Source organism: Balaenoptera ricei, chromosome 2 (genome assembly GCF_028023285.1).
Source record: "Balaenoptera ricei isolate mBalRic1 chromosome 2, mBalRic1.hap2, whole genome shotgun sequence".
NCBI lineage: Eukaryota > Metazoa > Chordata > Mammalia > Artiodactyla > Balaenopteridae > Balaenoptera > Balaenoptera ricei.
Window position 1 is genome coordinate 123403656 of NC_082640.1, and position 26400 is coordinate 123430055.

General features: G+C 40.3%; 1 protein-coding gene across 7 annotated transcripts in view; it reads left to right on the top strand.

Moving 5' to 3' along the window:
- The window catches only part of NPAS3 (neuronal PAS domain protein 3), an 845785-nt gene that overhangs the window by 776892 nt on the left and 42493 nt on the right, over nucleotides 1-26400 (top strand). For all 7 annotated transcript variants that reach the window (XM_059914072.1, XM_059914073.1, XM_059914075.1 and 4 more), the window contains one exon: nucleotides 4858-4976. In XM_059914072.1, the coding sequence (XP_059770055.1) occupies nucleotides 4858-4976 (119 nt within the window). The remainder of the gene's footprint in view (nucleotides 1-4857; nucleotides 4977-26400) is intronic.

The window sequence follows — 26400 nt, forward strand, 5'->3', positions numbered from 1 at the left end:
ACATATATTTTATATATATACATATATACACACACACACATGTATATGTATATACATATAAATCTTTGCTGTGGGTTTAAGGAACCATGCTATGTGCTATAGGGAATCAAAGTTAGACCTGTCTCCACCCTGCTGCCCTAGCATAAGAGATAAAATGAGAATATAAATAAATGTAAGAACTGGAATATTGGACATATCATGAACTTTGGAGTCAAACAGATCATGGCTGTGTGCTCTGCCACTGACTATCTGGGAGACTTGGACAACATATATTTTTATATAATAATAAAGATTTGGTATTTTCATCTGTCAGTTTGGGCTAAGTTATGTTGCAGTAAATAAAACAATCCCCAAATTACAACAAAGATTATTTCTGTGAGGGTGGGCTAAAGAGTCTGTCCCACATTTTCCTCATTCCAAGACCTGGGCTGATGGAGCAGCTACCATCTGAACTGTTGGAAATCAGCAGAGCAGAGAGAAAGAGAAAGTAGCACCTCGCGACCTGCTCTTCTCGAAAATTCCACCTGAAAGTGACACGACTTTTGCTCACATTCCACTGGCCACAGAAAGCCACATGATCAAGCCTAACTTCCAAGTGGCTGAGGAAGTGCAGGAAAACTTTTGTAAGAAATGAAATAACTTGTTACATACTTGACATATACTCATTCTAAAGTTCTAAAGTACATCAGTATCTAACAAAGCTAACAGCATACGCCAGTGAAACAGTTTGGCTTTATCAAGGTAATTGCAGAATGAACCAACATCTCTTCCCTTGTCTTGTGAAAGTCATTTTGGTCGTTCACACTTTGCACAGAATTTCTGAAAAAGGAAAGACTCATTTAGGCAATGAAGTGGTGGAAGAGTATATTTAACTTCATATCTTAATAACTTAGCCCAATGCCACTTCTCCTTTAAAAGGAAAAATACTATGTTCACACTTGAGGAGTTTTGGCTTTTCTCAGAACTTAACTTTTTTTTTCTCTCCCCCCCCCCCATCAGGATTTGATGGCAGTTGGAGGCTCTGACACTAGGGTTGCACCGCAGACATTTGGAGCGTGCTAAAAAGAAAGGCCCTCTTTATGCTTTGGCCTCACCCACTTGCAGGGACCCTGGAGAGAATCCCAGAAGTGCTCAGCATACACCTGGCCCTTGGCTTGGCCAGTGAGAACTAGGTGGTTCTCAGCCACCTCCGCTTCCCTACCTTCATCACCACCTCCTGCCCCTTCATAATAATAAGGAAGCAGTAACTACAGTACCAGTTAGGGAATCATAAACAGAGGTGGAATAACGCAGATATGCTTTCACATTATGGTGGAATTTGCCAACATAAAAATTATTACAACTTTTGCTATAAATTGTTCTGTAAATTTCACAAAATATGCAAAAACTGGCATTTCAAGAGCTGAGATCATTTAGATTTACTTAAAAGTTGAGGCCCTTGAGATTCACCAAAAGAGAGTCTATTTCTTTATCTAGCTTTCAGTTGTGTGGGTCTTGTTTTTGTTTTCTTTTTCAGCTCCTTGTTTATAATTCATAGGTCAAAACTGGCCATATCTGGGCTTTGACCACTTAATCCAGCTTTACCCATCAATTTCTCCTTTGTCTCCGGCAGCAGATATAACTTCTCTGAATCCCAAATTTCTTATCAGATCATGCAACAATCATGGCCTGTCTCAAAAAGCTGACAGAAAAGCGTGGGATATCTAGAAAACACTCCAATACGCTTTCTTGACATAGATTGGTTCCACGGTCTTTATAGAGCAGCAGTCCTAAGGATACTTTTCTCACTATTTTGTCCTCTCTTCATATTTGCCCAACACACACACACATCCTTTGTCTATTCAGTGCTACAGTCATGTCGCACGCCACCAAGGCCATGCTCCCTTGGCTGTCTCCCAATAGAACCTTCATCACAATCCGTGCTTCTCACCTGAGACACTTAGAAAGCTTCTGTTCTGAAGTGGCTGCTCCTGTCACATGCAGATAATATGTCTCTTTGCATGAGAGACACCACTGTCAGAGCTGGGATAACCAGAGCATATCTGCCAGCCCTTGAGCAAACGTGGCTGTGTACGTGTGTGCTGGCAATGAGTTTGCCACGTATCCTTTGAAAGGGCCAGGGTGGCAGGTTACTTCTGTCCCTGTCCTCGGAATTAGAAGGCCGTGTGGAATTAAAGCAGAAATCTTTATCAGAAATCAAACTCATTTCGAAGTTGCCCTCTCTCTTCTCCCTGACCACCCCCCAAATCCCTATGCTCTTGAAAGACAGCTTGAGGACCAGTTTAGATTTTCAATCTCAGCTCCACTGGGGCAAAATCTGACCTCAGCATTCCTCTCACACCAGTTGTCCTGGGTTTAATGAACGCTGCTCCTGTATATGTTGGAGATTTAACACATGGGGCAGGGGGATGGGGGCGTTACATTCACTGCCCAGCCAGAGCAGGACGCAGCATTGGGCTCCACAGCTCATGGGAAGCTCGTGTCTCCCATTGTGTCACCCAGCGGGAAGCACCTTTGCTGGGGTCTCTAAAGTGCCCACTAAGTGTCTACCTGTGCAGTTCCACGTACTAAAAACGATAACAATTTCTAACGATGCCTGAATTATTCACAGTTACGTGGTTCCTTCCTTCCTGGGTCAGGGTATCCTGGACCCCAGCCGTAAAACATAGTTTGCTTTTCTGGGAAGTTGCATTTTTCCTCAGCTGTTGCAAACACAATCTCGCTGAACAGAGCTGAACTGTTGAGGCTAAGTTTGTGGTGTGGATTCTGATGGCTTCACATTAGTTCAAGTCTCTGAGGACCAGGGCCAATAAATGTGAAAAGGACACTAGTAGATTGGCATACTTTTCCACTTCCACCAGGATGAAAAAGTGCTATAAATTAAGTCTAACCTTAAATGTATAATCTGTCCTTGGGAGGAAGGAAAAAAAAAAGAGATATAGCATCTTCAAGCTCTCGGCATCCCTTACGAGAAAAAATGGGTTCTAAGGGTCTCTGATCTTGTGTTTTAGTAAAATAGAACTGCACGGCTGACTGACAGTTCGGATCTAAAGCATTTACGTTTAAGTTTTGATCTCTCTGCTTTTGATTAAAACTAATGAGCTCATTTAATTCAAAATGGGAATCTCTGATAAGAGAAATAAGGTTGATGTGATTGGATTAGAGGGGCAAATTAAACTCTTAGAGCAGAAGTTTGTGCTTATATAGTGTATTAAAAAGCTGTTGGCGTATTATAGCGTGTTAGATGATGAGAAAAATTTCATAGTAATTCATATTTAATCAGAAGAAATGAAAGTACTAAATATAACATGGCTCTGCTTTTCCCTCGAGTGATAAAAAGCTGTACATTGAAAATGACATCAGATCCGTGCTCTCTAAGACAAAAAAAAGAAGAAAATCTTAAGAGAGACACATAAGAAGGGACACTTGTCAGTGGTTCCATCACCCCAGAAGAGAAATGCTGTAAATGTAGGAAAATATAGTCATATTAAGACAAGAATGATACAAGAAAAGCCCTAGACCACAAATAGCAAGGCTTCTGTTATTATAGTAGCTCGTATTTTTCTTTCATCTGAGCATCGAGTCTAATATAAAAAATAGACGTTTCTTTCCCTTAAAAATGTATGGGATATGTTTCATAATTTAAAACTGAAAAGCTTGTTTTGCCTATTTTTCTTTGTGTTTTAATGGCTATTTTCACACCTACTTAATTCTTAAATCTCTTTACACGTATTTCTTGACCTTCATCCTAGGGAAAATTAGTGCTCTTGTAGGGCTGCTCAAAAGAAATTCAATTTTGTTGTTGGACATGTATTTTTTTTTTTTACTTTAGAATAAGAGAAACTTTAAACTACTATTTTAGAAGAGTAAAATTAGAATGTTATTAGGCTTTAAGACCCCCAAATTAATTTCTTTTCAGGAAAATACTTAAATTTATAAAACACCTTGGAAGTTTATTTTTAAAGGAAATAGATTCACGTTGCCTTCTGGCCCGTTTGCATAAAGGTGGTTTTAGATCAGCAAGGCTGCAAACTACCATTTGAAGTCAAAACATATTCTGCTTAGTCTAAATACACTTAAAGGGAAAGAGTAACTATCTTGCTTAAGGGAAGCAACTATGATTTTCTCATATCGGAAGCAAAGAAGTAAAAACATAGAGGCTGTTTTTTATTCTGATGAGGGCAGGGGACAAGCTGCCACTAGTGACAGGAAGAGAAGGTTGACACCGGGAGTAGTTTTTGTTTCTGTCTGTATATCCCATTCTCAGCCCTCTACCTCGAGTCAGTTGAGAAGACTTCATGCCTCTTATTCCCCATAGTGAAGGAAACTGACTCAGAAGGGCAAGGACACGGGCCAGGGTATGGCTGCCCAATCTTGATGGTGCCATGGTTCTTAGAACTCCCCAGTAGGCAACTGATCCAAGAAGGTATTTGTAGGGAGAACAAAAAGCAAGTCATCCTTACTCTCATCTGAAGCATCTCTGCCCGAGTCTTGGTTGATCCCGTAAATCTCTGGGGTCCTTGTTTTTTGTGACTGTTCTCTCCATGTGCACCAGCCAAGCCTCAGGATGTGCTACAGTTACTTACTTACTATCAGACCCCACTTGGGGAGCTGCTAGAACTTAAAAGGCCTGAAAAGCCCTTGCTAGAAACTGGAAAGGAGTTTCTTCAGACACATTAATTTTTCTTTTTTCTTTTCTGCAAAGTAAACATTTTCTAAATGAGGTAAATTGATTACTACACTCTTAGCATCCATCAGTCATTTATTTTTAGTGAACTCAAGGATCGTACCTGAGCGGTAGCTGAGAGGGGCTGTGTAGAGATCTAAATCATGTGTATGTATTTTTGTATTCTTCAGTGGAATCAACCAGCCCCAGTCTGCTAACCACTGACAACACCCTTGAGCGTTCGTTTTTCATCCGAATGAAATCTACTCTGACCAAACGTGGCGTGCACATCAAATCATCAGGATATAAGGTAAGCTGGGCTCCAGCAGGGGAAAGACTTCTGTCTCGGGTCAATCCTAGGTCACTTGCATTGAGTTTCCCAGCTGCTTTGGGTCCATATAATCAATACATGTGATCTTGAGCAGCCCACAGGGTTCTTAGTTATCTTCCTGTCTCAAGGCAGGGGATTCATTACACCCCTCATTCTCACTTCAGACAGTGCTGGTGCACTAAATGCCTCAGCGAGTGTCTTTCCTTAAAACACATGTTAATAATGCATCAAGTGCTTCAGCACATGCTAGAAATTCACTTTGATGGAGAAGGTGAGTCAAATTCACATCCGTCCTTAAGATGACCATTCTAGAACTACTACTATAAGAATTCTACTTCTCCCACCTCCCCCTTCCAATCCCCCCTTTCTCTTTAGAGAAAGACTGTCCATTTTAATAACAGCTTGGCCACCAAGATTCATACATGTAGATAAGAAAATCAGGTTGGACGTCAGAAATCCTAATTTTGAAATCACAGTGACTGAACATTCAGTCACACCTTAGCATAGATAGAACACTGCACATACAGAAAATATGTTCCGCACAACAGCAAAGACCAAGTCCAGAGTCATAATCTACATTATTACCATTCTAAGGTTAAGGATATAAAAGCTTTCTAATCTTGGGAAATTCCAACGTTTCAGTTACTATAGCAACATAAATTAAGACCTATGAAATTCATGAAATGCCTTTGGCAACCCGAATCTTATCAGTTTTACAACACACTAACCAATCTTTCAAACAATATTTATTATATGAGGAGGGCAAACAGATGGAATGCACTGTCGCTGTGGCCAGCATGACCTTTCCCCACTGGAGAGTCTAGAGCTTCCGGTAGCCCAGTTCTTGTGGGACAATGCCATAACCTTGTCAGGGATGGTAACGGTCATTTTCATCAGGCTTTAAAAACCTTGCATAAGTCATCAGGAGGCTAGCAGCTGCAGAAAAGTCAGAATCAGGCATTTTCTTTGACATTAATTCTTCTGTAAAAAGGAAGGTTGTGGTAAAGCAGGTCCTTCTAAGGATGACCTTTAGCTGAGCTGTCCTACAGCCCAAAGGGCACGTGTGGAACACCCTTAACCTTTACCAGGGTTCAAAGCAAGGGAGAGGCCCCCCGGGCAGCGCCCTGTGCAGTAGCTCCCCCTACAGAGGGATTTGTTGACCTGTTACAAAGGGATATGTCGGAGGACAAAAAACAGACTACCTTTAGGACCATCATGTATTTTTCTGCCTCACGGAAACACTGTACATTTATTAGTTGCTAACTGTGTAGCCTCAGCCAGTTTGGAATTCTATAAGCAAACTATAGGTGTAGTGATTATTGTCATTTTAATGCTAGAAAGATGCATTCTTGGCATTCCAACTTTTCTGTCAGCATTTGTTCTTCACCTTTCCTGGTTTTTCCTGGTTGGTAGCAGGCATATCCCAGAAGGGAAGAAGAGTGGAAGAGGTGAGGTATATTTTGAAAAAGCAATATCTAGTGTAATTCAATATCATTAGATAACTTAATTTTTTGAAAACCAACAAAAATTATTATTACTTTCATACAACAAACTAGAGATTGTAAAGCTCTGCAACATTTTATTTGCCCAAAAGTGGGAGGTATGGTAAAAAATAATAATAATAATAACAATAATATAGAGAAATAGTTTGAGTTTCAGTCTAGGCGAGAGACTAAGTGGCTTGGGTTCTGTTGGTTCTGTCATTCGGGCAGCTCAGTCAAGCTGTTTGGCTACATGATCTGAAATTGGAGAAGCTAATTTCTTAAATATTGACAGAACATTCATTCATTATTTTGACAAATGTTTACTGAACTCCTAATATGGATCTTGTTCAAGATCCTAAACTCAGCTTTGAACAACAAAAAGTCCCTGCCAACTGCTAACGAACAGGGGGGAAAGAGACCATAATAAGTAAATAAATAAAGAAGGTGATTTCAGAGGGCGATGAAGGCTAAAACAACAGTAGCTAACATTTGTGCGCACTACAATATGCTGAGCGTGGGACAGCTTATGTGTATTAGTCCTCATGACAATCCAGGAGGAGAGCGTTTTCATTGTTTCCATTTCACAGATGAAAAAACTAAGGCTGGAGAGGTTAATTACACACCCTGGTTCACACACTGAAGGGACAGAGCTGGGGTTTGAGCTCGGGGAGTCTGGTTCCATGTCCCCTGCACTTAACCACTAGGCCACACTATTAGGTAGAGAGTGAAGCAAGGTAATGTGAGGGAGTGGCTGGTGGGGACCACTTTAGACAGGGTCACAGAAGGTCTCCCTGAGGAGGTGACATGTCACCTATGAGAGGTGAATGAAAAGGGACCTCCATGAAAACATAAATGGAAGAAGAGTGTTTCTGGAGCTCCTCTGGTTTAGGATTAAGACACTTTGCTCTAAGAAGGGAAACAAAATATTAAAAAGCATAAGCTTGAACGTCCAGGATTAGAAGTGATTTAGAAGCTGTTCCAGTTTCCATCAAATTATATAATGTTAAAGTGATCATACTCCTCTGACAGTACCTCTTTCTCAGGATATCCTGAAAGTCTCCATCCAATGCTTACTTTCCTCCCTAGAACTGCTAACATGAGAGTTGATTCATCCACTGTTCTCCCAATAAGATGAATCATTCAACAGACCCAGCTCTCCCCTCCTCCTCCACAGTGAACTTCCCTCATTAATTAACCTTGTCTGGAAGTTAGTGGAAGAGCTGATGAGAAGCCGTGACATGACACAGCTGAATAACATCCCTATTTATCTGTTCATTCTCAGTAAATAAATCTAACAGCTTATAAAACATTCAAATAAAACTGGTAATCACCCCACCACCACACAATAAACACAAATAAAAAGAAACAAAGATGATAATTTCTCCATACTCCCAGTATTCTCCCTAATTTATTACCATTGTTTGCTTCTTTCTTTTTCCCTTAGTTAAAGATTCAAGATGTTAAGCCTTGCTCAGTGCACATCACTATATTTCTCTCCATTTTTTCTGTGTCCTTGGCACATGGGCTGTTCTCACTTTCTCCATCACTTTTTAGTGTTATCATTGTTGTCACTGACAGTAATAATAGTAGCAGAAGTACCACTTATTGAACATTGGCAGGCACCGTACCGCTTTATACTTATTTTGTCTAATCCCCACAACTTTATATAAAAACCTCCTCTGTGCTGGGCATTGTTCAAACTTTATGTTCTATTATTATGCCCATTTTGCAGGTGGTGAAACTGAGGCTTTCAAAGTTTCAATACTTTGCCTATATTCATTCTTACAGCTCTTAAGTAGCTACTGAGGAGCCAGGATTGATCCAGGCATTTAGGTTCCAGAGTCTGCCCTGTTCACTCCTCCGCTTCAATGCTTAATGGATTAAGTCCAAAGAAGCGCTCAGCACAAACTGGACCTCAGCAAAGGAAAAATTAATCTAAGTTTTTAAAAGAAAATCCTCTTGCCTGATTAAGACCTTCCCTTGGTGGCTCAGCATATTCCACAGCACTAGTGTACAGAGATTTATCTTCCTTTCTAGGGTATATGATACCCACTCAGATACCCAGGACCAAGAATTCTAGCCAAAGAAGTGCCAGTCTGGATCTGCTAATTCAGGTAGAGAGTGGGATATAAATTGGCGTTGCTTCCACACCCCAGGCCTCAGGAAAGTCACCCTCTCTCCTCCGATGAAGTTTCCCAGCTGTGAGCTGACATGCCTTGTCTCTGTCCCCATTTGCTTTGAAATCCACAGTAGTGCATTAGCTGGACCAGCCACTTTTTAAGCCTCCGGGGCTTCCTTGCTGTTTAGGTCTCATTGCTGGCCACATATCTTAACATAACAGCGCTCTTCCTTTCAGTTGCACCGCATCAATATTCTGCCTTCTTGGTCTAGGACTGGGGGTAACTTCTTGGGTATAGCACAGGGGACAAAAGGAGATAATGTAATCAGGGAAATTAGAGAAGGAAAGACTTATAGGGTCACCTCCTTACCTCTTGTCTTTGGAGGATAGTTTCCTTTGGGGTGGTACTGTCCATTTTATAACCTATTCTTAAATGCCCACCGGCACCACTGTGATTTCTAGAGTATTTATCCACACACATGGTGAAGTCCTACCTCTCAAGGTATGGTAGAACATCCTCGACTGGGGAACACAGACAGAGAGAGAATCTCTGTTATGTTTTTTTTTTTTTTTTTTAAACATCTTTATTGAAGTATAATTGCCTTACAATGATGTGTTAGCTTCTGCTTTATAACAAAGTGAATCAGTTATACACATACAATATGTTCCCATATCTCTCTGTTATGTTTATACAGTGCTGAGAATGACTCCTTGAAAATCCTCAAGTTCCGGGAGTTCCTGCTCTGACACATACAAACAGATTACTAAGGGAGGATGGGAGAGCTCCAGATACTTAAAAATAAACAGTCCCCCATCTGGGATGATTTGGCTATGGATTTGCCTGTAGCTACGTGTTGAGCTAAATGATTTCTGAAATCTATCCAACCTCCTTATGGTATAAAGAGTCAGAGTATAAATAATAATAGAGAAAATACTGTGTAGGTCCGCTAGTTTATTCAGGCTGCTGATATAAGTCAGCTTTAAGAATCTCTGTTGATATCTAAACATGAGGTAACAAAAGCAAAAAATTAGAGGGTGCTAATTAGCTAAAGGCAATTCTTTTGTCTTTTCTAAGCCCACAAACGTGAACATCTTTTAAATCTTCTCTTGTTCATTTTTTTAAATTCATGGTTGTATCCATTCTGTAGAGTAAGGCACTTCCATAATTTTAACAGCGATTTGTTTTCTTTGGGGGTGTCATAGATGCCTTCAAGGATTTGATGAAATCTGTAGCACCTCTCCCAAGGTAAATGCATTTTCCATCAGGAAGTTCTTGAATCCCTGAAGTGTATCCAGTGATTTCAGATTACAAAACCCTATTTAATATCTTTGGTACTTATTAAGAAATCAAGTTAGTGCATCTTCCAGAATTTATTTCACCAATATCACAGTAGTCCTTTCCTTCCTCCACATTTCTCCCTCCCTTTGGCCCACTGAGTGTTAATAATACATATTGAAGTTCTGTGACAAAAGACATCAACTCCTAGATTACCAAAGGACAAAGTGAAGATTTACGTTTTGATCCCCACGTGCACATAATCTTCTGAAAAAGTATTTTTCAGAAAATATTTTTTATAAAAATAATACCAACTATTAAAAGATTTTATCTGTGGTTGAGAATTATTTTCTGTGGCACACGGTCCTCCTTTGTTTCCTGGTCGCGTCACTAGGATTTCCACTGTCAAAATCACAGCTAGGTCAATTTTAGAGTTGAAGGCTTTTCATATGCAAACGTGTTCCTGATTGAATGTGTATACTGACAAGACTCAAGATGATAGCAGACTAGAAGGGAATTACTACTGTTTCAACCATCTGGGATTTTAGTTCTTGGTTTAATTCTTATTAAACCAAGTCTATAATACTAAGATATCAACCCCTCCCTCTTGATCACCTGCCACTTTACTGTGCTGCCAGAGTTGGTTGAATCTACCTGCTTCTATTGCCATTCCTCCAGTTTAATGCCTTTTTCTGGATCTGTTGTGAGAAATTCCCAAATTACCTCCCAGCAGATTTACTTCTCCATTCTACCATGAATTCTGCTCCATGGAACAGCTTCCCAAAGTCTCAGTGATCAGTTATTTCTCTGCTCCTGAGTCTTCAGTGGTTCACAGTGCCAACATATTCAAGAATTTAGTCCTTGGCTACCACCATCTCCATCATTCTTTTTTGGAACTCTTAGTACTGATGCTCTAATAAAATCAGTCCAATCATCTTTCCTGAAATACATCTGCATACTCACACTGCTGTGCTTTTGGCCATGATTTTTTTTTTTCCTAAAATGCCTTTCTGCCACACTTCCACCTGAAAAAACTCTTACTCAACCAGTATGGCACCACTCAAATATCACTTCTTTTTGCATCTCCCCCAATGCACCTGTCCCTTCTCGTCTGTGCTAAAATAGCATTTTTAGTTTTTACTTAAGCGCTCTGTGCCTTGGTTTTCTCACCTGTAAGATAAAACTATTATTAGTGTGTAACCCAAAGAATCTTTCTACAGATCAAATGAGATAACACAGTCTAGCTGTTTTCTCTCCATTTTATGAAGCACTTTTGTATAACCTCATATGAACCTCCCAATAATTCTTTTAGGTCATTGTCTCTGTTTCCAGTCTTGCAGATGGGTAAAACTGAGCCACAGAAGTATGAATTGACTTGTCTAAAGTCACATAAATGGTAAACGGCAAAATGGAGGGAAATATCCAGATCCTCCCATTTCAAATTCCTTCTTCTTTCCCATAAACTACACTGGATACTGGGTGCTTCCTTATTCTGCTTTCTTCCCTCAGCACCTAGCACAGTATGCTGCATGTGGTTGCCATTCAGTAAATGTTAATTGAATTGAATTTCATGCTCTCTCTTTTTCTGAGATAACAGTGAAAACGTTGACAGTACTGAGCCCTATAACATACCACTACAGAACCTGCTAACTGACATCAGTGTCTTTTAGATGTGACCACTGGAGCAGCTGTGCACCCAGATGACTCTACCATGATCTGGCTCCCATTCCTCCATCTCGCCTGCTACAATATCGTTACTCTGTACCTGTGCACCTTATGAAAATCAGAATATATCACACCTACAGCATTCCCTTGAGCCAGCAGTTGAGAATTCCTTTCAGAAAACAAAAAATAGAGTCATCTTAGCATCACTTATTCATCAAGATTTCATATTGGCATCTGGTGATCACCGCTTTATTTCTATTAAATCATCTTTCAAGACTTCTTTTCTGGATATTAACATTTTGAGGCTCTATATCTCTGAAAACTAGAGCAATATTATCCTGCATTCTGGCACAACTCCGTGATTTGTTAAAGACTGCTAAAAATATGTGAAGTGTTGTTATGGGAAGGCTGGTTCTTTCTTTGCCCAAGAGGGTAACCGTATGCAGTGAGTTTTAATTGTACCAGGAGAAGTTTAGCTTGGAGCTATGACCAGCACTAATGTAGGGGACAATGGGGAGGTGGTCCTTCTCTGGAGATTTCTAAGAGCATACACGAAACTCATCACTTAGGAGTCTCTTCTCATAGACAAGTGTGGACAGATTAGATGCCATCTGGATGTTTCTCCAGTCTGAGATTGAGAAATGTTCCAGGTGTCCAGACATATCAATGCTTCTCCTGAAGCCTTTGCTTCAGCTTTGTGTTGTCTTGAAATGACGACTATGGTATTCCAAGCTTCACAAAATGTAACTGCCTTGTCAAATCTATAGATGAATTTTCAGAGAAGACCAAAAATTCTGTCAACCCATTCAGGCTTTCTAAGACTACGTATATATTGCCTTTCAATCCTCAACCCAGACACCCAGAATAAATTGAAGGAGAAAAAAATTTCCAGGGTAGAACTTACAGGCAGAGGTTATCCTGATGAAAAATGCAAACAGAGGAGAGAACCAATAAAATCAAGTTTTTAAAATCCTATTATCTCCTTTTAGTCCCTGCTCACCTCTGCACAATTGTCCATTACAACGTGGTTTCCAGTGTCATTTTAAATATAACTGACATTGTTTCTGATCTTAAAGAATTCATTTCCCATTACCAAGACATGATAGTAGTTCTAGCTTGGGATATGCCATTTCTGCCCGGACTAATCAGCTAGCTGTTTTACCAACTAGAGGCATAATCGCTAGCCATTCTGTGAAGTGTCTGTAAACTCTATGTCAGTAACTGCCACCCAAGTATGTTGCTAACTTACAGGTACTTCATTTTCCATTGTACAGATTTTAGAAAGCAGGTAGACAAACAAGAGCATCCCATCTTTGACTAATTCTAGATCTTTTCAGTTTGGCTTTCTGAGTCTTTGCTTGCTAAGAATAATGAAAATGACGATCACTTTGAAAATGACATCAATGATGCAAAAATTAACAAACCTTTCTGTATATAAAGTCATTTAACTAATGAATACCCTTCCAAAATTATCATAATGTCTTTGTAAGTATCTTCTCAATCTAACAGATTTTAAAATATCATCTATTATGAGACTTTGGCCAATTAAAAAGATTTTTAAAAGAAAGAAAAAACAGACTTAAGAACAAAAAGTAAACATAAGCACAGTCCCTCACTTTTTCAAGCTCAGCACTCTTGGATGTGCTGAGATGCCCCAACAATAGCTACAAAGGTCCACAATTTCCGTTTCCCTAAAGTAATCTCTTGATCCAGTGGTCCAAAGTAGCAGTTACCTAACTCTTTACAGAGTTCAAGGGCTTCCAGATATGGTACCTTGTCTGACCCTCATTACCTCAAAACTCTCTCACTGAAGAGTGATTAACCGCATAGGCTGTGACATCAAACAGCCCAAAATTTGGACTTGGTCCTGCCTTTCCTGACTCAATGGTTTTAAGTGTATTGTTTAACCTCTTTAAGCATCTATTTCCTCTCCTGTAAAGTGAGAGTACCAATGGAACCTCCTTCATAAGACTATTGTGAAATAAAGTGGGTAGTGCAGATACAGTCAGTTCTACCACAATGCCTGGTCCATGGTGAGCACACAATACGTGTTCATATGTGAAGTTTCATGTTTATGGAACTCGTATTGTAAGTTTGATAAAGGTTGACCTAGACAGTCCAAAACCTTAACTTCCACACCTCTGCATATGCACCTATAGCTATGGAAAAATAGTAATTCATCAATAATATTTCTGATTGTCTCCTGGAAGTTACGTGTGCTCTAGAATAATAAATGATTTCTTCTGAATATAGAAAATGCATTTATTTCTGGGAAATTTCTCCCTGCTCAAGTGTGCTGAATATGGATTTGATTAGAAGATACAAAATATAACTGAAATACGTCATCTGCCCCTTTAACAAAAGAAACACAGACCAAATGGTTTTCTTTGGTATTGATTTAGCATCATGGCAAAACTAATATAGCCCTTTAATGTAAGAAATGAAGTAGGGGCAGGGCCAATTTGTTGTTGTTGATCTCTGGAATAAATGGAGCTTCTAGGTTCCTATAAGCCCACAAGTCTCCACAGTTTGCTTAAAGCATCTACATACACATAAACTGAACCCCCTGAGGAAGGCAGACCATCACTGTGGCTTGAGCCCAGCTTTGCCTCAGGAGTACCATACACGACATTCCAGAGAAGATTTGGTTGACTCATTCCAAGTACAGAAAAAGAGCCAGGATCCTGGAGTTCCTATCTTCTCATGTAGTGACTTCCTAGGCGACGAGGGACTAATCTCATTTTTCCACCTCTCTATGAACGCCCTCCACTATCAGACTAAAAGAATGGCCTCACTGCAAAGTGCTTTGAGTTACAAGACTCTGATTTAAACAAGAGTCATCTCTGTAATCAGTTCTCAACCCTCTTTAGTAATATTCAAGAGAGAGACTTTGGCCTGCCGCCTTAACTGCGTGTGTGTGTGTGTGTGTGTGTGTGTGTGTGTGTGTGTGTGTGTGTATTTAATCTGAACTATCAGTGGGCAGTGGATATTTCTAAGTTGCCATGTTGGAAACACTGCTTTCAGCTTATTTCTGGCAATGGTCTACGGAAGCAATCCATATAAGTTATTGTTTGACTGGTAGCAGTATTTACACCTCCTTTTCACCAGGGCTTTTGGACCTGCTTTTTATTCTCCCTGGAGTATATATTGCCCTCAGATATACCCATGGGTCACAACTGAATTTCTTGCAGCTTTCTGCTCAGATGTCACTTCCCTCACCACCTCCTATAAAATAGCTCAAGACACCCTCTGTCCCCCATCATCTGCTTTATCCTGCTGCCTTACTGTTCTTCATAGCACTTACAATCTAACATAATATCTTAAATTTCTCTGTATATAATTTTTCTCCCCCATGACAGTGTAAGCTGAAGCTCCTAGAATAGTTTCAGTCACATAGTAGAAATTCAATAACCTTTTTTTTAAAAAAGAAGGAATTTATAAATACGGACATCATCTGTACTAACTAAGGCCAGAATATATTCCTTTCTTGGGTCAATATTCCTGTCCTTTAAGGGGGATATAGAGATGAGAATATTCATCCAATAGAATTATACAATTTTTTAGTTTCCAGGCCCTATTGCTAAGTAAGATAAATTGAAGTTTTCTTCAATTTCCTTTTAAAAAACCTTCACTAATGGTTGACATATTCTATGACATATTTTTCATGCTACCATATGCAGTTTTTTGAAAATCAACATGTATTTAACTTGTACCCCACTTATACCCAATTCTAGTGTCTAGAACTCTGGAAGTACAATCAAGAGTCACTTGATTATTACTTGGTAGTTCTGAATATATTTAACAGTTCTCAACAGCTCCTTGTTAAATGTCCTTCAAACTCATGACTCCTTGTAGAAGTCATGAAAACAGAGTGGCTTAATAGGGGCACACCTGGTGAGGGGATTCAGAAAATTTCATCCCGTTACCAGCACATTGCTGCTTACTTGCTATGCAACATTGGACAAGCAGCCTGGTTATTCTGGGCTTCTGTTTCCTTGCTAGAAATGAAACAACGATATGACTTGCCTTTGGTGTTCTTTAGTCATTTGATGGTTGAGATTACTTCCTCCCTAGAGTATGCTCTCTACATTAGGGTGAAAGCCCCTCTGGGATACTCAGGGGGGAATGGAAATAGAGGATCTGCCTAATAGGAGCAGCCCCTGACTCCTGGGAAGAGAGAGCTTAAGGCCTGCCAGGAAGTTCCAACAAAGGCCACACAGTTACCAAGAGCTGCCATATTGCCTCGTGGGCAGTGCTGGTTTGAGAAATATTCCAGCAAACATTTAACCAAATCACTGCAGCAAGGGAGAAGAGGTCTGGGGAGGATTTTGTAATCCTTAGGGAGAGCTCAGTCAACTTTGTACCTTGTCCTATGGATAGACTAGACCCTGAGGAATCAATCTAGATCCTAAATTGAGGGCAAAAATAAGATGATGATTTGATAGTAATACTCTCTTGCCTTATTACATGAGCAGTGACAAATTTCTTTTCCTTACTCGCTTTAACGTAATATGTACTCTTTTAATGCCAAATAACAGACAATATCATGTTCTTATTAAATTTCTCTCTTTTCCCCTTTAATTCTTTTGCAGTTGGCTTATTGTTGTCTGAAATAGTTATGTTTCCAGTTGAAGGGAAACGCATCTTTTAACCTGACTGGAATAGCCCTAGAGGCAGTTAAGTCCTTGAGTTCTTTAACGATAAGTGGAGTTAACGATATCATGTGTCAAATCCCTCAAAGACAGGTAGCATAGAAATGTAAAATATTCTTATTCTTAAATTGTTATTTTGTAATAAACTACTATCTTCTCTCTGAAATGCATCTTTTCTCTCTGTCCACTGGAAGGCTCAGGAGAGTGATACAGTTTGCCTAAGGACCCAGATCCCAAGCATCTCGGCACAGTGGAGGAACCTTAAGTTATGTGGACTTTACCTCTAGGACACAAAAGTGGTGGTGCCTAATACTTCCCTGTTCTCAAGCCCTCAGCCCTGTTAGGTCAACCACAGTGAATTAGAACCCAGAAGTCAACATGGATGGACAGCAAGCCAGTCAGTAGGTGAAAAGGGAATGAAGCCCAGAACCAACAGGCCATCCTATCACCGTGCCATAGAGGGAAACAGAATCCAAAGCCTGGAGAGGCCCCTCATCCAAACTTCCTCCCCAGACAGTGGTTCTCCCCTTGGGGAAAGCATCAGTGGAGGTGCCACAGAGCCCATGACACATTTTGACCCCCGAAGGATCTTTTTCTTTCCGCATACATAAATCACACCTCCTAATCATGCCATCCAGTCCTGAAAATGTTACAAGGCTAGTGCTCTGCTAGTGAGAATTCATAGGCACCTGCTCTTGATTTTCTTCCTACTTAGAATAATTTTCACACAGCCATGATATTGCCGAATGACTCTGTTCAGAGTTCCAAATGGTAAGGCTCAAACGAGAAGGGATATGTGGGGTGTTTGGATTGTAATGATTTCAGCTCTTCCTCTTTTTTTACAGCATCATTAGTAATCTGTCATTCTAATAATAATAATTCCCTTTTGACACCATGGAGGTAAGAAGAAATCATCACTGACATCAAAAATGAGGTGATATTTCAGCAGTATTATTTTACCGAAGATAAAATGGAAAGCTTTATTACTCCCCATGCCTTTAAAGAAAGCTGAACAAGGCATATGCTGACCCTAGAGCTTATCTACTTGAGTTCCTTCCAGACTGATATGAAATAACTAATTTTAATTCTTCCAACCAGAGTTTCAGAATGTGGTTTCCCCCAAAGTTTTCCATCTACGTAATGGAAACATTTTCAAAAACAAGCTTTATCCATCCATAATAAACTGGGGAATCAAAAGAAAAGTCTATTGTAACTAAGAACAATTTATAATTTTCATTCTTCAGCATCACCTTTTGTTCCAAGTATTTAGGAATTGATTTCACTCAGTCATGCATTCAATACTGATTGTGTACCTGTTGTGTATTACACACTGTACTGGGCACTAGGAAGACAAAGATGGATAAAAGAGAGTCCTTTGTCCAGAGAACAGAGTCTAGACTTATGCAGGCACACAAAGAAATGGCCAAGACAATAATACAATATGTGCTGTAATAGGGATCTGTTCAAGGGCAATGCGAGGAAGTACAGATGGTCCCTGACTTACGATGTTTTGACTTATGAATTTTCAACTTTACAATGGCACACGAGTGATAGACATTCAGTAGAAACTATATTTCAGATTTCAAATTTTGATCTTTTCCTGGACTAGCGATATGTAATATAATAGTCTCACTGATGCTGGGCAGCTGCAGCCCTGTGATCATGAGGTTAAACAGCTGATACACTTCTACCATTCTGTACCCATTCTCTTTTTTACTTTCAGTACAGTATTCAATAAATTACATGAGGTTTTCAATGCTTTCTTTAAAAATAGACTTTGTGGGCTTCCCTGGTGGCGCAGTAGTTAAGAATCCGCCTGCCAATGCAGGGAACATGGGTTCGAGCCCTGGTCCAGGAAGATCCCACATGCCGCGGAGCAACTAAGCCCGTGTGCCACAACTACTGAGCCTGCGCTCAAGAGCCTGCGAGCCGCAACTACTGAGCCCATGTGCTGCAACTACTGAAGCCTGAGTGCCTAGAGCCCGTGCTCCACAACAAGAGAAGCCACCACAATGAGAAGCGCATGCACCTCAACAAAGAGTAGCCCCGCTCGCCGCAACTAGAGAAAGTCCGTGCACAGCAACAAAGACCCAATGCAGCCAAAAATAAATAAATTTGTAAAAAAAAATAAAGTGAAATTAGCTTTAAAAAAAAAAGTAGACTTTGTGTTAGATGATTTTGCCCAACTGCAGGCTAACGTTTAAGTGTTCTGAGCTCGTTTACGGTAGGCTGGGCTAAGCTCTGATGTTTATTAGATTAGGTGTATTACATGCATTTTCTACTTAAAATACTTTCAGCTGATGATGGGTTTATCAGGATGCAACTCAATCGTAAGTCCAAGAAGATCTGTAAATGATTATGTCTGGTGGAAGAGGAGAGAGTCTCAAAGAGAACATGATTTTAGCCAGCTCTTAAAGGATAGACTTACCCTAAGGAGATATTAGGGAAGGAACTCTACACACACAGAATAGTATCAGCAAAGAGATGAAGGCATCAAGTGCAATGAGCAGCAGGAAATCTGGTCCTCAAGGGAATCAGGAGTGAAAACATCTGATCTGACTCAGCAAATGTAGATGGGAGTAGAAGTCTTTATTTAATAAAGAAGTCTTTATTGTATTTATTTAGTACAATACCAGCCCAATGGGCTAATCAGTGTTCAGGATAACAAGAATGAAGATTAAGACTGTTTCATTCTAACTAAACCTTTTGCTTTCATTGTAAGAAAAAGATCACTATTTTCCGAAAAGGAGACCAAGAAGATTGTTCTCAGCCCCTAGGATAAGAGAATAAGTATGCGGATTTAAGTCATCGAATAATTCCCTTTGGAATTTTCTCAATGTATTTTTCCTTCCATCATTCTGCCCTATATTGAGGACAGAGATTTCCTCACCTCACCCCCCTTGAATCTTAGATGCTGGTATAAATAGATATTCTGAAAGCAGAAATATGATTTTCCTAGAACCAGTAACTCAAGAAAAAAACCTAAATTCTTTATACATTGAAATCTTGGATTGCAAAATGAATCAGAAAAGGAAGACTCACACAGACCTCAGTCACCCAACTACTTGGTCTGTACACTGTTAGGTATCTAGATTCTGGGAAATGTCTGGGTACTTGACACAATATAAGCAAAGCCTACGTTTCAGGCAGCCTAAGGTTTCCCTTATATATACCATTTACTAAAACCTCTGGCTTTAAGGATGACAACTTTTTCCTCATTAAAAAAAAATTATTTGTTCATCAACTCATTCACTTCTAATGCTGGTTAGCTATCCAGCCTTTCTAGTAATTGTAGCAACCTTTATAAACAGTATTATCTGAGCACCCAATCCCTTTGTTCCAGAAAGATCTCTGCATGTCAGACCAGTTACAATTCACCTGCAATTAAACGACTGTTCTCAAATGAACAGCAACCAATGACATAAAATCTGAATGTGATAACCATGCAAATATTCAATATTTTAAGTGATATTTTAAAAAATCAAATCCAATATGTAGCTATTGGATTTTCACTATGAGCATATTTTTGCCCTCTCTCTTCTCCCTCTCCCCAGAAAATAAAATTTTATATTCCTGGATTGAACGCCCAATTACTTTTTTAAAAACAAACATTCAAAAATAAAAAGAAGAAAATCACTTTTGCTTTATTTTTGCAGCGTCTGCGTAGGCTTTATCTTGCTATCAAAGATAATACAAAACTTCAGTGCTTTGTGTTGCAGATCATTAGTTGAGTTGCTTTTTAACTGCTTGATTTTATTTATTTTTCTTACTCAAACATCTTTTTCTTCTCTGAATAATCAATGCTCTCAATTGCTCTCCAATGCATCTACTTCTGTCACTGCAAAGCTAGTTGTAACCCCATGGAGTACCCTCCCAAACCATGCAGGAGCCATTTAAGAGGAGATCTTTTTGTTTAAGTCAGCTCTCAGGATAGAAGGGGAAATCACATCCCCAGTTGGCTCCTGACTTTTTCATTATCAGATGCAGAGGCTAGAAAAGAGAACTGGACAAAAAATGGGTTTGGGTGTGTGTTTGGTTTTTTGGCGTGTGCTAAAGCCACACAGAGCTGATGCACAATAAACAAATATGCATTAGGGGTTGTTTTCAGTCACTTTATAGACATATGCATTCATAAATTTTGTTACGGTTGTAAGAAGCCCACTTTGATGGGACCAAACTCATAGACGAGCTTTCGATCACTGGAGCAACCACAGTCTAACTTTATGTTGACAATTTATCAGCTCCTCTCCATCAAAGAAAATTGTTTTTTAGTGCTTGCCTATTAGCAATCACATGCATAATATGAAATTGAGTTCTGGGGAGGACGGCCTGCCATCTGTCTTTCTGATATTTTTTTTTTTCAGTCTTTCACGCTCAAGTTCAACTTTCTGTGTATCAGAATGCTGTAAAACAGGATTCACCCATAAGATGGGCACTTAGCAAGAAAAATGGGCCAGATACCAATGTTATCTTAGAACTTGCAGACTCTCAAAAAGGAAAATCATTGATACCCCAATCTGTGCATTATCTTTTCAGTGCTCTTCAAATTCTGCCTGCCTCTCAAAGCCAACTTTAGTAAGGCTGATTCTTCTTAGAGAACAGTTCATTAGTGTGCTTCGAGACGTATTAAAACACTTTTATAAAAATAAAAATTCAAAGAGAAAGTGGAATGCAACGTGAGGTTAAGGAAATGGAGCTCTAAAGGATTGGCGTGAAGGATGAAAAAGATGTATTTAGTTTCCCTTCCAAGTTTCAACATGCTAAGATTTTTATCAATAATGTTTTTCTACAACAATACCTGCCTCTGGGAAAATCTGCTCTGTAGCTGTCAGGATTTTACTTCTCAAAATATGCTTAAGATGATTCTGGTAAATTGATAAAAAAATAGTACACCCCGCAATGTAAAGAATTGCTCAAAAGCCAATTCAGGTGTAACTGCATTTGTGTGGCAGGGCATTTATTATGCTATAAATTCCATCACTGATTTTGGCCAGTTCAGATTGATTCTACAGTAACTGTAAGTAATGAACGTTCCAGAGCCAAAGGGGGAGGGGAGGAAAGCCGGAGGAGGAGAAATAGCCAGTACGCTTGTGGCTGTGGAAATACAAATCATAGGCTTCATTTAGTCACAGCTCTTATCAGATTGTGCAGCCAATACCCTACAAAGCAGGAAAATATATATCCAGAAAAATCTACAGGTTCCTTGACCTGACTCCAGGAGCTATGACTGGCAGACACAAGGAGAACCCTTCTTAGAGAAAGGAAGAAATTTATTTTTCCTTGAGCCTTTGCTTGCCAAGCTTGTTCTCTCTCATCTTTTTTTTTTTTTTTAATTTTTAAAAAAATTTTTTCCATCTAAAATATGGGCAGAAGTCCATCTTACAAGAGCAACAAATATGGAGCTCTCTTTTCTTAGGGAAAAGTTATCCATCCCTGTACCTTGGCCTCCCTCAGTTCTCAGGCCTGGGACTGCAGACCTTTAGCTTAGAAGAGGCTCCCAGGCGTTAGGGTGTCTCTCTTGCCAGTTCAGACTTTTGTGAAGAGGAAAATTGATTACCCTGGAGTTGATTACCGCGCCTGTAACTAAGAAACTAAGGTAACCAGTGAGATGAACAGCAAGAGAAACAGCACTCGGAGGTGCCCGGTGACCCCCCTGAGGGGGGGCGGGGAAGCTGGAGAAAGAAGGAGTAAATGAGAGAAGCTGAGGCAGTAGTCATCTGTGGTGAAGTAAAGCAGTACCATCTAATATTAGAGGGTTGTTCTTTTCTTCTGATATTCTTCAAAAGTGAGCACTAAGGAAATAGGCAGAGTGTGGGGATGGAACGGAGTGTGATTTGGGCTCATGGGTATCAGCAGAGCTAGAACAGAGCAGAGAGAATTTGGGCAGCAGGAGTAGGGAGAGGGACATGGAAAAGGTTGACAAGCAAGACACAGTTCACCTACAAGGGAGGCCAAGGAAGTCCTACGTTCATGCTAGTTTCCTCTCCTCTCTGACCTCAATTCCATGGAATGCTTAGGAGCAGGGGAGGGGAAAGCGGTGGCAGGGGCAGTGGGCTGGGGTCAGGCCCAGAATGTTGGCTCCAAGGTGGTAATATGAGCCTAGGGAGGCCATGGCTTCAGTGGAGTGTGGACAGGCAATATGTCATGTCAATTCTAGGGTGTGTGTCCCCATCCCCATCCCACTGAATTTTCAAAACTTACAGAGGTGCAAACAGACAACTCATCTCAGAGAATGACAAGGCAACCTCACTGTCCATTTGACCCCAAGAACAAATACCACAAACTCTTCTGAGACTCTTTTCCTACATTTCTTTTCCCATTCCCTCTTAAGAATCATAGAATTGTAGAGCTTAAAGGTCCATAGATGTGGTGTTTGACTACTGTGAGGGAGGGCTGACAGAAGATACCATTTGGGGCCTCCTGAAATCTGCACATTTCTCACTGGGCTATTTGTTTGGGGGTAATTATTAACTGCCATGTGACGTCTTATGTAAGAAACCAACGATAGAGCAGGGCAAGTCTTTAGGTATGGACATCCAGAGTTAGCCAAATGGAGGAGCCCAGAGCCAATTGCGGGGGTGGGTACTGGACAACACAAGCAGGGTACCAGGCCCAGAGTGGACACTTCCAGCTCCAAAGGAAACCTGACAAAAAGCCTCTCCCTGTATGTATCACTTGTTACGATTAGCACTATTGGAACTCACCATCAGTCACGTGCATCCCACTAGCCTATCTGGGCACAGAGTGCAGGAGAAGGCGAATGGTGTCACAGTGAAAGAGATGCCATGTTCTGCCGTGAGTCCTTTTTTAGAAATGAGTAGGGAATAATAATGAGTTTTGGAAAACTGTGAATTATTTTAGCTCCATTCATAGAGAAGGACTTGCTTCCAAGCTGTGCCTGATGGTTCTGCCATGAGCCATAACACTTGTGCTACTTCTAGTTTGGTTCAGTCTGTTGTTTCCAGCACTCGTGTTGGAATTTGAACATATCACTTAGAAAATCAGAATTATTAAGAGTACTGAATGCTAGTGAACTTCCAGAACTGTTTGTAGTATATTCTACAAGTCAGAGGGAGATAGAAAAATGGGTCTGTGGATAGATAGAGGGATTGTTATATGTCTTTCCAAAATAACTAGACAATTCAGTAGGCATATTTATGATTGGTTAAGACTACCACAGAATCAATTTGGTGGGTTGTATAAAAATTAACCATTAATTGAAGACTAAAATATTTGTACAGAAATTGATTCACACATGTCATTGGAATCTAAACCCTCTACAGCCATCAGCTATGTAATAGTCATTGTTTTTGCCCAATACAGCTACCAAACAAATTAATCAAAATTATCTATAAATTATTAAAAGCTGAAAGTAATCATCAATACAGATATTTATAAGTAGCTCTTGTATATGTAATGACTAATATCAAAAATAATCTTGTAGATGGCATTTTTGGTGACTTGGTAAAATGTACTAAGCCGTGGTCTTAAAATCAACAAATGTAGATTTTAGTCCTGGTTTTGCCATTTGGTATGTATATGACTTTACGGAAATCATGTAGCCTCCCTGAGTCTGCTGAAAGCAAATAATAGTGCCCCTTCTGAAATATCACAGAGTTACTATGAGATTAATACAACATGAGTGAAAATGTTCTGAAAACTCTAAGTCCCTGTTAACATCCAATATTATCTTTATTGAATTATAACTGTAAATTCGAATATTTTAGCATTTCAGAAGATATTGGCTTAGCTTATGTTTATCACTAGGAATTGATCTTTTCCCCATTTTGTTTCTGCTCTTGGTGCATATATTTTTGTGAAGAGAGGCTGTTTTTAATAGGAGCCTACAGATCACCCATTTTACTTCTGAAGAGGGCACAGGGCAGGAATTCTGTTCGTAAGAGGAGGAGGAAGTGTCTGGAAGTCACCGTCACGGCTCCATCCTCACAGTGGGGCCTGGGGGTTGCCTCAGGGGAAAGGATTACGGAAATGGCCACGGATCCACTGTTGATGTGATCCGGCCGCTCACTTTGGTTACTGTTGTAATTAGTTGTCTAGTGTTAATAGTAGCCAGCTATGCATTTGTTTAGTGATGGAAACCTTATATATTGCTCTTTGCATTGGAATAAAGTATTTAGTTACCAGAGTCAGTAATCAGCAATATCCTTTATGTTCCCTGAAAAAGAAATAAGTGTGCTCTTCAGGGCTAGAATAAGCCAAACTCACTGGACATTTCCTGTAGTTCCAACAGGGTGGCTTCTTGAAGTATCTAGTTGTATTCAAGGAGTAAATAACCCCAAGAGGAATCTTACCAGGAATCTTATATTTTCTGAAGACAATTTCGTATCGAAAGTTTTTCAGGCAGAAGGGAGAACTGGACAATTCTAGACTCCTGAGATGGATCAAAACAGGAATTGAGAGTGGCGGGAGACGCAGGGTGGTCTGTGGAAAAGAGCACTGAACCTGGAGGACCGTCGGAACTGTATTTTAGCTGTGTAATCACAGACACTTCATCTCTCTAGCCTCCAGATCCTTATCTATAAAATGGAGATACCGATACCTGCTCTACCTCCTTGAAGGCTGCTGTAAGGATCAAAAGGAGTAAAGGATCAAAAGGTTAGGGCCTTCGTGGGCTCTCACACTATAGTTAGATGTACAGTGTCCAGGCAGCCACTCATCAGCTGAGTTCCTCCCTTGGTCTGTGTCCTGAGAGGTAGACAGAGAAATAAAAGACACACTGTGCCTCGAAGGCACAGAGAGAGACAGAGGCAGAGACAGGCAAAGAACAGTCCCAGGTAGTGCATCTCTAGTGCTGACTGGACGGCAGAAACAATGGTAGGAATTCAAAGGGAAGAGGACAACTTTGGGCTAGAGTGGCCCAAAGAAGAGGCAAAGAAATTTGACATAGATCTTGATGAATGAATATTATTTTCACTGGTGGAGGGGACCAGGGAAGGAATTCCTGGTCTGAGAGTTGGTGTGAGTAAAGGTACAGAGAAGCTAAACACAAGGCAGATCAGGAGATGGTGTGCAAAGCATTTGGAGTCTAGGGAGGAAAGTTATAGAAAATGAGGTTGTAAACATTCAGATCGAATGGTCACAAGACTTTCATGAAAGCTAAGGGACCCAAATTTTATTCCAGAATCAATCAAGTTTCTTGAAGAGTAAGAGTAATAATTATAATACTTTATAGCTAAATGGTGCTGTGTGTTTTCAGGGTCTCTTAAATGCACTGCCTCATGTGGTTCTTTTAGCAATTCTGTAAGATAGGGGTGGCAAAGGTGATCATGCTCATATGAATTAGGGGAAACAGAGGCTCAGCCAGGTCGTGGGATTGCTCCAAAGTTATGCCACAAGGAAATGCGGGAGACCATATCACTCCTGGCCTGCTTTCCTCTGTGTAAAAATACTTTAGGAAGATGCACCTGACAGCAAAATGCGGGACGGACCAGTGTGGGAAACAAATAAGAGAGCCCAGATAGGAAGCCGCCCACCCAGTTGTCCACATGTAAGATTTCCATGGTCTGTATTAACAAATGGCTCTTGGAATGGATGTAACATCAGTAGTAAGAGACGTGGTAAAGGAAGAATTCCTCAGCCTTGATGACTAACTGGATCTGGGAAGTGAGAAGCAGAGGATCAAAGCTGAGTCCAAGAGAAGTGATGCACTCCATCCTTCTAGCTTTACTGATGTAATGGAAGAGTTACTAAAAATAGAGAGAGGTCCAAGGGTCAAGCCCGAGTGAGAGCTGAACACTAGCCTTACCCACATTTCTTCTTTACCCTCACCCCGACAGGCTGCTGGCCATTCCTTTGATTCACCTTCCTATTATAGCCCTGATCACACTCTAATTAGGTATCGATAGATGGGATGTGAGCTCCTTAGTGACTGTGATGGCCCCAGTGACTGGCACAGATAAAGGTTAAGTAAACATGGCCCATTTGAATGAATGAATAAGTGAATAAATGACTGAGTGAATGCCCTTACAGTTTTCTTCCTATAGCTCAGGTCACATGATCCCTTCTTCAAAAGTCTTCAGCAGTTCCCACCTTGTCTATAAAGTCAAGTCACCCTTTGTAGGGCATTCACAGCGTTCCACAGTCCAGCCAGCTTTCCCTGCTCCAGCCTTTCCCCAGCTGCTGTCCTCTGTCCTCTCTCTGCACTCCTCTCAATTCCTACATGCAAACAGCAGTTTGTACCTCTATG